We start from the raw sequence: 13,301 nt of genomic DNA on the forward strand, positions 1-13,301 counted from the left end.
ATGCCATGCCACTTCATGAATAAGCTTCACCTGATTTCATCTAATCCTTACAGTGACACCAAAGTTGCCAGGTATGTTGTATCGTTCCCATTTTCCAGATGAGGAAACTAAGGCTCCAAGATACAGCTACAGTGATAAGTTACCAGCCAGGATCAAAAATTAGCATCACTGGGTTTGGAGCCATAACTGTCATTACTGAACAGCCCAGGCACTGTTGTAAAATGTGGGGAGGATTCAGGATTAGAATTCTAGGGACAAAAATGAAGACATTGCTATAAGTCTTTAGTCTTAGGCAGCCACGTAATATGGTTTCAGGAGATCTGGAAAAGACTCTATGCCTTTTCAGAACTTCATGTCTGAACTTCATGTTTGAAGTTCCACCAACAACATAGGTGCCTTCCTGGGCATAACAACGTTCTCTGCCTTCCTCTCTTTCTGTCTCCCCTCCTTTCTGCCTCCATCTATCTCTCTTGCTGTTTTTGAGATGCGTTTAGTCTGAGAGAGGTAACATGGCAAGGCATTATCAGTTCTTCACATCACAGAATTTATAAGACATAAGGACAAAGAAAAGACATGTTGAAATGGGTGTCAGGTGAGTAGGGAAGGGTCATCTGTGTAGGGAGTGCTCTGGGAGTATCAGAAGCTAGGCTTGGATAACACCAGAAGGAAGATGAGGCATTCTTTTCTTCACCCAAGGTCACCTGGGATTTTTTTGCTCCTGGGGCTCTAAGACCCAGAGGGACATGCTCAGGCCCTCATGAAGACCTCAAACCATCAGTCTCTTGTCATCAGTGAAGCAAGGAAAAGGTGTCTACTCATGTCTGGGGTTGCCCTTGGAATGACAGTGGGCAAACCAGCCCTGCAACTGTTCCAGAACAATCCCTGTGATCCTTCACATGTGACCTTTCATGGAGGAACAAGACAATGGGCAAATGTCCTGCTGGGACATGCTCCAGACCATGGCAGAGTGTGGGGCCACTGGGAAGGTCCTAGGCCTGAAGATCCTGCCCTACTCTCCACGTGACCTCAGACAAACCCCTTCCCCACTGTGCATCTTGGTTTCCTCATCTGTGGACTGAGAGAAGTGGTGGATAGTCTCCATGGTTCTCAGCACAAGCTCTATATGTCTGTCTGGCTTGTGCCTAATCCCTCTGCCTCTTCTCGTCCCACACAGGAACCTTCCTCTCCACAGTTCGACCTTCTCCTGGAGGAATATAGCACTCCTGCTGCTTCTCTCTATCTCTTTGGAGGAGACCACTTCTTCGCCAGTCAAAATAGAGATACGTGGGTTCAGAGGAGCTTCAGCCACCCTTCCTTAGCAGGCCTTTCTGAGACTGAGAGTCAGGCGGGAGGCAAGGACTCACATTATTTGAAGCCACATCTTCTGTGGCTTTAGAGAACTAGCCCTGTTCACACACCCTGGGCCCTTTGATCCTTCCCTCATCTACTGCCTCCAAATTATTTCTCTACCTTTTCCTGATATGTGTCTTTTCCAAGATTAATTTTTAAAGTGAATCTATCACTAGGCAGGAGCCTGAGGTAGAGGACAGTGAGGAGGCAGTTGCACAGTGGAGGACAGAAATGGAATGAGGTCTGGCCTGCCCTGGAAATGCTGGTCAAGAGAAGAAGCTATGGGGCTTGGAGAGAGACTAGAGGGAAAACTGGCCCAGGTCCATGATTGATAGGATGCTGGGGTGAAATATTGGGAGAAAGGAATCTCAGGGTTCTCATGACCACCTGGGAGCCTGCTGATGTCAAATATAAAGATGTGAGTAGAGAGATGGAGGCATTGTTGAGGCATAGGGAGACCCTAGTTCTGTTTTATACATGTGGGCATAGAGGTCTTATGAGATGCCCAGATGCATGTTCCCCAGGTTGTTGAATATGTGTCTTTAGCTTGGAAGTGAAGATGGGTTTGGAGAGAGGTATAGGAACCACAGTTAGCATCATGGATATGGATGTGGTGCAGAAAGTGTGCGTCCAGTAAAGACAGCAGAGAGCTGACATCTACACCCAGGGAGCATCCTTAGTAGTTGCAGAGGAACCATCAGGGTGTGTGCATTCAGGGAGGAGACGGCACAGACAAGGTAAGGAACTGAGGACGGCTGACCGGGAGGGAGGAGGATTATAAGTGAGAGCTGAAGCTGACAGTGGGGCAAGAAGGTACAATGGCTAAACCAAAAAAATGGTTTACAAGCCTCTAGAAGCAGAAGGGAGGCAGGACTGACTAGAGTCTATATTAGGTGGGGACATTTGTCTTTAGAATCTCAAGATTTCTATGCCTTTTTTACTTCTTGGAGGTATCCCTTATTTGATTTGCTTTACTCTCCTTTATTTAATTTGCTAGAACACTGGCTCCCAAGGAGTAGCCTGCATCATGATGCTCAACTGCCTGCTTTGGTGTCCCCAGATGTGCTTTTAAAAATTGAAGTCCCTAGGCTTCACTTTCTAGAGATTCTGATTCAGGCCACAGTCTGCAGTTTCTAAAAGATGCACAGAGGTTTCCATTGTATACTCCAGATTAGGAACCACAATTCTTCTTAGCCTCAGATGTCCATGGTGGATGCATGAAGCATGGTATGAAGGGTAAGAAATATATCTGGAAAGTACCAAAAGTCTCAATGGCATGCTCAGGGCTTCTGGCTTCCAGAGTGAGTCATGAATTGGAGGTCCCAGGGCTGCCCCTCATTAACTGTATTTTCACATCTGACGACTTCTCTTTCTCTTTCTCTTTCTCTTTCTCTTTCTCTTTCTCTTTCTCTTTCTCCTTCTCCTTCTCCTTCTCCCTCTCCCTCTCCCTTTCCTCCTCCTCCTCCTCCTCCTCCTCCTTCTTCTTCTTCTTCTTCTTCTTCTTCTTCTTCTTCTTTCTTCTTCTTCTTCTTCTTCTTCTTCTTCTTCTTCTTCTTCTTCTTCTTTTTCTTCTTCTTCTTCTTTCTTCTCTTTTCTTCTTCTTCTTCTTTCCTTTGCCTAGGAAATTAGGAGGGTGATACTAATGACCTATATGGCCTTTCCAATTCCAAACTTCTATAATTCCAAGTCTCAGTAGTATCCAAATGAATCATGCTTCTCTGGTCAGATCTCACTGGAGAGCAGCTTGGTTTAGAGTCCTGAAGCCAACTCCACAGTATAGTAGTTATCTGTCGCTGTGTGACACATCACCTCTAGGCCAGAAGTCTGGTGTAGTGTGCCAGGCTTCTCTGCTCAGGGTCTTGGCAGGCTGAAACCAGGGTGTCAGCCAAAGCCGCCATTCCCATCTAGGAACCCAGAGTTCTTGGCCATGCACTCTGGCTGTGGCAGGATCATTTCCTTGCAGTTGTACCATGGGGGTTGCTTCCAGAAGCCACCTTCCATCCAGGGCACCTAGCTTCCTCCATCCTCAATGTTACTAATAGTGCATTGGACTGAATCTCTCTTACCTCTTCCCTATTAATCAGGGGGAAAGCGCTTCATTTTAAGGACTCAAGAGCTTAGGACTGGTCCACTCAGATAATCTCTATATTTTAAGATCAATTAACTTGGGACTCTACTCACATCTATGAACTCCCTTCACAGCAGCACCTAAATTCATATTTGGTTCAATAACCAGAGGATGAGAATCTCGGGGAAGCAACTTTCAAATTCTGCTTCCTACAACCCCGGCAATTAGGAAGCCACGTCTAGCCCTTAAAAAGGAGGAAGCAAACCCATATCTGCCAAGCTCTTTCCATGTGCCAGGCACTGTGACAAATGCATTACAGGCATCATCCCCTTAATTCTTTTAAGCAGGTTGTAAGGATTTTCTCATATTATAGATGAGAAATGTTGGACTCCAAAGGAATACGTTTTCCCCAAGATTATTTACAGTTGTGTTGGCATCAGGCCTCCACACCAGGTCTGTCTTGGAGTGCTCCTCCTGCTGCCCATTTCTGCACACTTTAGAGGTAACTGCGAAGTTGTATAGTGGAACTCAGTTTGGCCTTGAGCTCACAAGGAGCCAGGGGCCCAAATCAGGTTTTTTTTGGTGACTCCTATACTCCTATTTCCATGATATTTCCTCTACTCCTTACTAATTAACTTCCCCAATCAACTACAGTTCTGGAGGTAGATGCCATGGGCATTAACATATTCTATTCCAAGAGGAGAGAGGAGCTCCTGAACTTATGGTAAGACTCTTGATCCCCATATAACTCCCTGCTGTGGAATCTGAGATGCTTCCCCTTCAGTTGACCTGAGCATAGATTCCTGACTCAGATAGATCTAAATGAACCATGAGTGGTGAGAAACAGACCCAATCCCCAAATATAAGCAGAGTGAGAACAGAGGATGGAAGGTAGAAGACAGGGCTGATAGAACATCACTTTTCACCTTTGCCATAGGAGGAGAGCTGAAACTCTCAAGAGATGTGAATGTGGACATTGCTTTGTTGCAGGGAAACCGGGAGTATGCCCCAAAGACAGGGTCATCTGTGAGACTAAAGTTCTAGACTTCTGCTTAAGTGATTTGCACTGCCAGAATTACATGAAGTGCTGCTCATTCGCCTGTGGGAAGAAGTGTATGGATCCATTCCAAGGTAGTGGCCCCCAGGCTGTGGGCACAGGCGCCTTTACAGGTGCCTTTCTTCCTGCTCCATCCAGAACTAGTTGAATGATTCTCTTGGAGGGTAGGACAAAAAGCTAGGGTTCATGCTTTTCTTTTACTATTCAGATTCCCAACACTCAAGTACAAACAATGAGTTCAGGAATGGTGGATATCAACTGGATAATATGGATGATAGTCTTTTTTTGAGTCAACATTCAAGCATTCACAAATAACTAACACTAGTTGTGTGCCCCCTAACTGTCAAGAGACTATTGCTGGGCATGTGGTAAATACAAAGCTCAGTTGGTTTAGATGCTGGGCTTAGTTTTGGACCCTTTGGCCTTCAAATAAGTTTCCTGTTAACTTAAAATATATAGCATCTCATAATAGGAAATTATGATATATATATATATATATATATATATATATATATATATCCAAAGTGTCTATTTTAATGTTCTTTAGACAAAGGTCATTGGGAATACACTTATAGGTGAACAAGGTGGATTTATTATTCATTATAATGAGGGAGAATGTTCACCATAAATAACTGGAGGGATCTCAGTAAAAAGCTACTGAGATTCAGGAAAGAATCTACTATAGGAGAGAGGCTTTGATTGGGGAATTTGGGGCCTGGGTGTGGTCTATATTGGGTGTCGTTGAAAAGTGGGACACTCTCAGGGAATCTTATCTATAGAGAGGGCAGGCTAGACTAAGGATGAAGCCATAATGGATAGAGAAGCATAAATCACTCATAGGTGTTTGGCATTTCATGGGTTTCACAATATTGTGTTTTTAGTTTCCCTTTATGATGGCCCCAGAGCAATCTTCTTTGATGTGGATGTCCTGTGACCTGTCTATTTCTAATAGGGAATGACATGGTTCAGCTGTGAGCATCAGACAGGATCCAGACATGAGACATTGCTGTTTTTCTTTCTTCATGGCTTGTTCCTTCTATACACCAGGTGCTTTGTTAGGCACTTGGGATACAGTCACTGAACAAGTCTCACCTTCCCAAAGCTCAGGGCCTTAGAGTAAAAGATCAGCTACAAAACATCCTCATATGCTTTTCACTATGTCTTTTGCAAGGTAGAAATGGTGCTCAGAGATAGTGAACAACATAGATTATTTGTAGGAGAACTAGTCTAGACTTTTCTTGACAGTGGCTCTGTATGACTTGTATGGTCATACCAAGAATTGTGTAGAAGCTAAGAACCTGACCCCTTCTCTTTTCTACTACCCTTTCTGGCCTTAACTCTTTGCTTCCCACCCTCAGAACCCTGCATGCTACCCTCAGACCAAGGAAGCTGTAACATTGGGATCTCGCGCTGGTATTTTGACTTTAAACATCAGATATGCAAACCGTTTAAATATGGAGGCTGCTATGGGAATGCCAACAACTTCAACAGCAGAGGAAACTGCAGAGTGGCTTGCTCATCAGTTGGTAAGACTTATAAGCCTAGCATTCCGAGGAACTAGTCTAACCAGAAATAGCATACCAGCCTAGGTATAAGCTTAGGCTTTGAGGTGAAACTGTCTTGACTCAAGTCAGCTCTGTCATTCACTGAATGGGTGGCCTTCGGTTAGTCTTCTGCTTCCATGCACTTCAGCATTCTTGTCTATAAAAGGGGGATAAAAATAGCATTTACCTAATGGAGTCATTGTGGCAGAAAAATGACATAGAGCACATGCCTGTTGAGTAGTACTTGAGGACTCATCCAAGAATGAAGCATCAACAGGTCAGGTCTGGAATCCCATGAAGTAGGAGTAGAGCATGGAGTAAGTGAAGAACAGGCTGAGGTGAAGGTGAGGGCTGTGGATTAGTTCCTACTCTAATGACCAACACCAATAATACTGGGAGACAGTATCTTACAGAGGTAGATGAAACTCCTCCTTTTCCCATTTCCTGAAAATTTCTTCACCTCTTTGAATTTCTGTCCTTCCCCTGTAATACTGGACTAACAGCAAAGACTTCACTGAGGTGAGGTGTTGGTAGGATTATATGTGATCAGGACACAAGGATCTGACATGGGGGCTGTTCAGTAGTGTGGGCTCACTAAATAGTAGCAATCCAGGGAGTGACAATTGATGTTCAAACGCAACACTGTGTGACATACAAGGCAGCACTAGAACTTTGGCCTCCGGGTCTGTGAATCGAGCTGAATACTGTACCATCACGTCTATTAGCCTCACAAAGAAACTGAGTCAGAGAGATAAAGTTAATCGCCCAAGGATTCACAGTGGGTCCCGGGTAGATCTGGAATTTTAATTCTGTACGTCCAGTGAGCTTGAATAGACAAGGCACTCTTGTGGCCTTACCCGTTGTGGGATGCTGTAAGGAATCATGGCACTATAGATTAGACCTTGGCTCACTCTCAGAAGCCAGCAGAAAGAAGCAACCAGGGAAATGGGCTTGAGTGAGTTTGGGGGAAACTTTTTTTCCATCTGGGGCTCAGAAAGAACCTAACAATAGCTCTGAGAGTCAAACACACCACAGTCTGTCTGAGTCTGACTTGAGGAAGAAGGACAAGGAGTAGAAGGAGAAAGAGAAGACAAGAAATACTTCCTGCCCTCATAGAATTTGCAATCACATAATGATCACAGGAAACATGCACAAAATCCTAACAAATTGATTTCAATACCACCCAGGTCCTAGTGACCCACACAGTTTTATCTCCAGTCTGAATTTGACTCCCAAACTCCAACTGCTTACTCTACTCCTTCATCTCAATCTCACAAACACCTCACACTTCACTTGTCTAAAACAAGACTCCTCATCTTTGCTCTCCCACCTCAAACTTGCTCTGCCCATAGTTCTCCCCATCTTGATTGGAATCAACTTCTAAATGACCCTTAATGAATCAACGTCGACATTCTCAATCCACATCTACTGAGTTAGGAAATCCTTTTAGATCTACCTTAAAAATAGATCCAAATCTGACCACTTCCTACCACATTCTCAGCTGCCAACCCAACCTGAGGAGCCACCTTCTTACCTGGGGTTTCAAAGAACAAGCCTAACTCTCTTCCTACCACATCCCATGAGATGCTGAGGCATTGCATTCCTCCGCAGGCTCCCAGAGGTAGTCATGGTAGAGTGAACCAAGTCACAGGAAGATATACTAGTTTTGAAGAGAAGGTAAAGGTGTTTGAAGGGTGTGAGGTGGGTGAGGTTTGAGGAAACTCACATCTGTTCTTGTTTTAGTCAAGACTGGACAGTGCCCACTCTTCCCCTTCAAGAACCGTATGGAGTGTCCAGCTTCCTGTAAGGGTGACATGGATTGCCCCAACAGTGACAAATGTTGTGAATCCATGTGTGGCTTTGTTTGTACCAAGGCCTGGACAGGTGAGGACTGGAGATATACCTCCCAAATATGCTAAGGATATCATGTTGTCTCATGGAATGGGAATGCCCCTTCGGTTGACCTTAGATGTCTCTTGGGAAATTTTCCTTTTTTAAGGCCCAATCACTGCTCTCCTGTTGCCTTCCTGATTTCTGGAAACTATTGTGCTAGTCTTCAAAGCCAACCAGGCATAGTATCACTGCCTATTTTTCCCCATGAGAACTTATTTATTCTGAATCTCTTCTTCACTGACCAACAGGTGACAATATACACTTATTCATACAAAAAATGATAACCATTACGTCCATTCCTAATAAGTCTTATGTCTGTCTACACAAAACTTTGGAACATGTAGAGCATACTCACATCATGTAAGGGATGCTGGGGAAAAGATGGGTAGCAAAATGCTATTGGGGCCGACTTGAACTTTGTACCTCTGAGACTAGTGCTCATTTCTGCATGTAGTGCTGAGATAATATGCTCTTGTCCCAGAGATTGTTAGTGTTTTGAGGTACAGCCCGGTGTCCTGGAAGGAACCCAAGGCCTTTCAACTGACTTCAACTCTTCTACTTGTTTTCCATATGGCCTTAGGTAACTCACATGCCCCTACAAAATCCTCAATTTCTACAATTTCTAAAATGAGGAAGTTCTGAATGCTCTCTAACATTCCTTCAGACTCTGGTACTTTGGGATTAGGAAACACAAATCCATTAGTTTTGTGGGAGTGGCAGGAATCCTAACGGATTCTCTACGTCAGACACGGCAAGCCCCTTTGATACTCCTCAAATTATTAGCCATAGAATGCTGATACTCTGCCTTCTGCACACTATCGTTACTCTGGGGGAAAGCGTAAGAGGCTTCCTCAGAAGATAGCCCCTTTTAGGGTTCCCCAAGTCCCCCAAATTTGTCTCAAACTATTGTCAAGTATTTCAAGGTCAAGTGTCTTATTTTATCCCATAAAGTCAAATCAGGTTTCTGCCCACGCAAGCCCCTGATGTGTTCCAAGATTGAGAGACCCAAGTGCCTGCAGGATCGTGATTGCCCAGTATCCCAGAAGTGCTGTTCACATTGTGGACTGAAGTGCCTGGAATCTCAAAAATGACCAGTAAGTGGAAAATATTATCATCGATGTAATTAACTATGACTAGCATGATAAAAAGCTATCAGTACTATCTCTTATCCAACTACCTTCCAAATTGTCTTCGAAGTAGAACAGTATTTAATGGGATTACTTTGATTTTATAGAGAATCATGTCAACCGAAAATGATGAGAAATTTAACTCTTCTTTATTCCAATTTCACGACTTATATGTTTCCTTGTCTTTTTATATCATGTAGAGCCTTTGAAACAATGCTGAAAATAAAGGTAATGACATTTATCCCTGTCTGGTTCTTTATTTTAGAGTCAGTGTCTCTTACTGTATAAAATGATACTTATTGTTGGCTTTGGGATCAACAGATGTTACTACTCTTGGGTTGTTTTCTTTTCATCCATTTACAACTGCTATTAGAAATTACTGTGGCATTTTGTCAAAAACCTTTTAGGCATCTAAAAATCATGTAATGATTTTTCTCTTCTAAAGTGCTGGTATAAGAGAGTACATTATTAATTTTTCAAATGTTGGATCATCCTTGCATTCTTGGATTGACCTTAATCGTATCGAGGATATACTTGTAATAATACACTGAAGGTTCTTTAAGCAAATAATTTGTGCAGAATTTTCACATCAATGGTCAAAAGAAAAATAGGTCTATTACTTTGGTATGTCTTACTATCTGAGTCATATACCTTTCAACAAACTAGCATGGAAAACTGATTGGAAAACGTACTTTTTCTCCCTATGACCTGTAATATTTTAATTTTTTGTATATTTTTTCATTGGAGTTCGATTTTCCAACATATAGTATAACACCCAGTGCTCATTTAAAAATTATTATTTATTTTATTTTAAGCAATGTCTACACCCCAGTGGGGCTCGAACTCACTCTCGGAGATCAAGAGTTGCATGCTCTGCTGACTGAGCCAGCCAGGCGCCTCCCATGATCTGTAGTATCTTTAATAATAGTTTCAATAATAACATTTTAATGATATCCTCTGTTCCTTGAAAGCTGGACAAAATTGTGCTCCAAAAGCATCTAGGTTAGGTTCTTTCTGTAAGATATATCTTTACTAATTTTCTTTGTGTTTTATCTTATACTTGTACAGGCTTTCTACCTCTTCTTCTATAAAGTTAGGTCTCTTATGTGTTGCTAAAATTGATCCGTTTTCTCTCCACTTTCAAATGTATTACTTTAGAGTAATATAAATTATTTTGTACATGATTTTTTATCTTTAATTTTTGTTAATGTTTTTATTCTTATACTCATGTTTCTACCCTACCCCCACCTATTCACCACCATTCCCTCCATTTACTCATGTATCCACCCACTCACCTATACTGCATTGATATATCTTTAAATTTACCTGTCTTTTCATCCATGGTTTCACTCATATATCGATCCACTTACCCTTCCCACCCATCTTCTTTCTGCCTATGCAGCTGCCTGTTTTATATCCAGCCTTTATCCATCTTTCATACACACACCATCCTCTCATGCCCAACGACATACTTCTCCATCATTTCTACGCCCATCTCCCCTCCATCCACCTACCAATTTACTCACCTCCCTTCCATTCAGAGTTTCCATCAAATAGACCCATTCATTCCATGACTAACCTATCCATCCTTATGTTCAGTGCAACCCACTTCTTCACCCCCCATCCATGTTCATGTATTCATGCATCCAAATGTCCATGATACCCTCACCCATCTTTCTTCATATTCTTCAAATGATCTTCCCATTCATCATACTATGAACCACCCACATACCTACCTTCCTCATCCAGTAGTTTATTTAGAGCATTTATTCCGGGCCTATTAATGTGCTAAGCACTAGGCTCTAAACATAGGCCTGTTTAATGAAGGTCAGAATTCATTTAAGGACACAACATGAAACTCAGTAATACATGTAGGGACTCAGGAAACAACACAGAAAGCCAGGGACAGGAAGTTTGAGGAAACTGTCTTGGCCTAATTAACAAGCAAAAATTTCCAGGTAGAGGCCATCAAGCTTAGTACCCCTTGGAGTTTCTCATTCTGACAGGGGATAGGTACTTGAACAGAAGTGTGGCTGAGCTAGTAGAGGCAGGGTACTATGACCATCAGTGAGAGGAGATAAGAGAAGCAGGGAAAAGATCCACATGTATCCTTACTCGCCTTCTTCAAGAAATTGGGTGAGGGAAGGGGCCAAAACGTGTCTTTCATCTCAGGCCCCAAAGACATAAATTTCATCTCACCTGCTTTGAAAGTGAGACCCTTGGGTGGGGCTGGAAATTAGGCAAGACAGGATAGATAGATAGAACAATCAGAATTCTGAGTTTTCATTTACTTTCAAGAAGATTTATTTTTTTTTAAATCTTTTATTTATGACAGTCACAGAGAGGAGAGAGAGAGAGAGAGAGGCAGAGACACAGGCAGAGGGAGAAGCAGGCTCCATGCACCGGGAGCCCGATGTGGGATTCGATCCCGGGTCTCCAGGATCACACCCTGGGCCAAAGGCAGGCGCCAAACCGCTGCGCCACCCAGGGATCCACTTTCAAGAAGATTTAGAGAAGAATTTGGTCTTATTTGGAGGCCGCAGGAACCATTTGGGCATTTATAGACCCTGGAATTCCTTAGCTTCTGTCCCCACTGTACACATCACCTTCACCCCCTCCCCTTTTACGTACTATTCCTCCCACTCCATAGTAACATATTATGTCCACACTAATATCAGAAGATTCCATAGTGACCTCTGACAAGAACTCAGACACTCCATTCCCTCTGACCTGTATCTCTGACACTCACTCACTTGATGACATTGAATCAGCATCTGCACTCCAATGGGCCTTATGACCCCTATGTGTAAGATGAGGAAATGGGACTTGTGCCCTCAGAGTCCTTCCACCCAGGTGGTTCAGCTTTGTAATCTCTTCTGGGATGATTTTGAGAAGGACACAGAATTAAGAGGGACAGCACCTCTGAAGACATCTTGGTTATTCATTAGAATTCTATTTCCTGCTCCCTTTGTGGGGTCCAGTGGGTCCCTGAAACTGATGGTATGGGATTCTGTAGTGTAAGTGCCTGAGAGTCAGCTTTTTCACTGTAATGTGAGTGCCTGACATTAAGCTTTTGAGTGGTGAGGCATCCATTTCAAAGACACCCACTGCAATACATAATAGGACAACCCAGCTGTATAACACAGATTGTAATGACAGGACTAGATGAGCAACCACTCTCCCCTCACCCATGAAGTTCCACTTTTAGGAAGTCCTCAAGGAATCCAAATCATTGATCATGGCAAAGCCCAGTTTCTTCCTTCCCACACCCTAATACCCACTTCAATGTGCTTTAAATTCACCAACAGAAAGTGAACTCATGAAACCCTACATTTCACCCTGGGACCCTAATAAAGGGAGAGTCCTTGGTCTGCACTTTCTCCCACATTCTCTGTCCACAACCTCCTGTGTGGCCCTCCAGCTTGCCATGTACCCTACAAGGCTTGTGACTATTAAATCTTGTTCTCTTAAGTTCCCTGATGGTATGATAGATGCAAGTCCTGGGATCATAAAAAGAACCACAAAATCTTATCCAACCACAACACTGGCCCAGTGGTGGTAGGGGGATGTCTGTGAAGGGAATGTCTGGAGACCTCTCTTTGAGTAAATATGCCCCCCACTCAGGGATGTCTCAGGCCTTCCTAGCTGAGAAACTCACTGTCAATAGGCTGAGACCCACATCACAGACTCTCATAGAACGCTCTGTCAGTGATCCTAAATTTTGTGACCATATCATCACTCACTGATGATGAGGCTTGCTTTGTCTGGCTTCTGCCCATCATGTAGGACAAATGGAGAACAAAGCTTGGCCCAAAAGTGCAACAGCTAGTTAATGGAAGAAATGAGGACCCTACAGATGACATTTACTCTCTGAAGAGAGTCTCTCTCCCTGCCAAGACTGAGAGACTGGCTGACATGTGGACTCTTTGTTGGAAAGCTACCAAGTACCCTAGCACTCTCTCCAGAGCCCTTTCACCAGTCCAGTCAGAAGCCAGCCACTCCACTGCTATGGACCTCTTCTTGGGTGTAATCTCTCAGGCAGGTCTCCCTATCTTACTGTTCCTCCTCCAACAACAAGGAGTTTGCACCAGTTGGGAGACAACCCCCTAGAAGCTCTACTGACATTCCTCAAAGTTCTCAAAGTAATACAACTTTAACAAATACTCTCTGAAAACTGTGCTGACAGGCTGTTCCTTCCCCATGCCCCACTCTGTGGCAACACATTTACTCTTTTGGTCTTATTCAAAGAATATAAACTACTG

General features: G+C 43.3%; 1 protein-coding gene across 1 annotated transcript; it reads left to right on the plus strand.

The window, feature by feature from the left end:
- Positions 1 to 9,003, plus strand: WFDC8 (WAP four-disulfide core domain 8). Its single transcript, XM_055344333.1, has 6 exons — positions 1 to 71; positions 1,175 to 1,284; positions 4,409 to 4,549; positions 5,834 to 6,001; positions 7,763 to 7,903; positions 8,864 to 9,003. The coding sequence occupies exons 1-6, from the start codon at positions 1 to 3 to the stop codon at positions 9,001 to 9,003; spliced, it is 771 nt and encodes a 256-aa protein (XP_055200308.1).
- Positions 9,004 to 13,301: the final 4,298 nt, after the last annotated feature.

This window comes from Nyctereutes procyonoides, unplaced genomic scaffold (genome assembly GCF_905146905.1).
Source record: "Nyctereutes procyonoides isolate TBG_1078 unplaced genomic scaffold, NYPRO_anot_genome, whole genome shotgun sequence".
Classification (NCBI taxonomy): domain Eukaryota; kingdom Metazoa; phylum Chordata; class Mammalia; order Carnivora; family Canidae; genus Nyctereutes; species Nyctereutes procyonoides.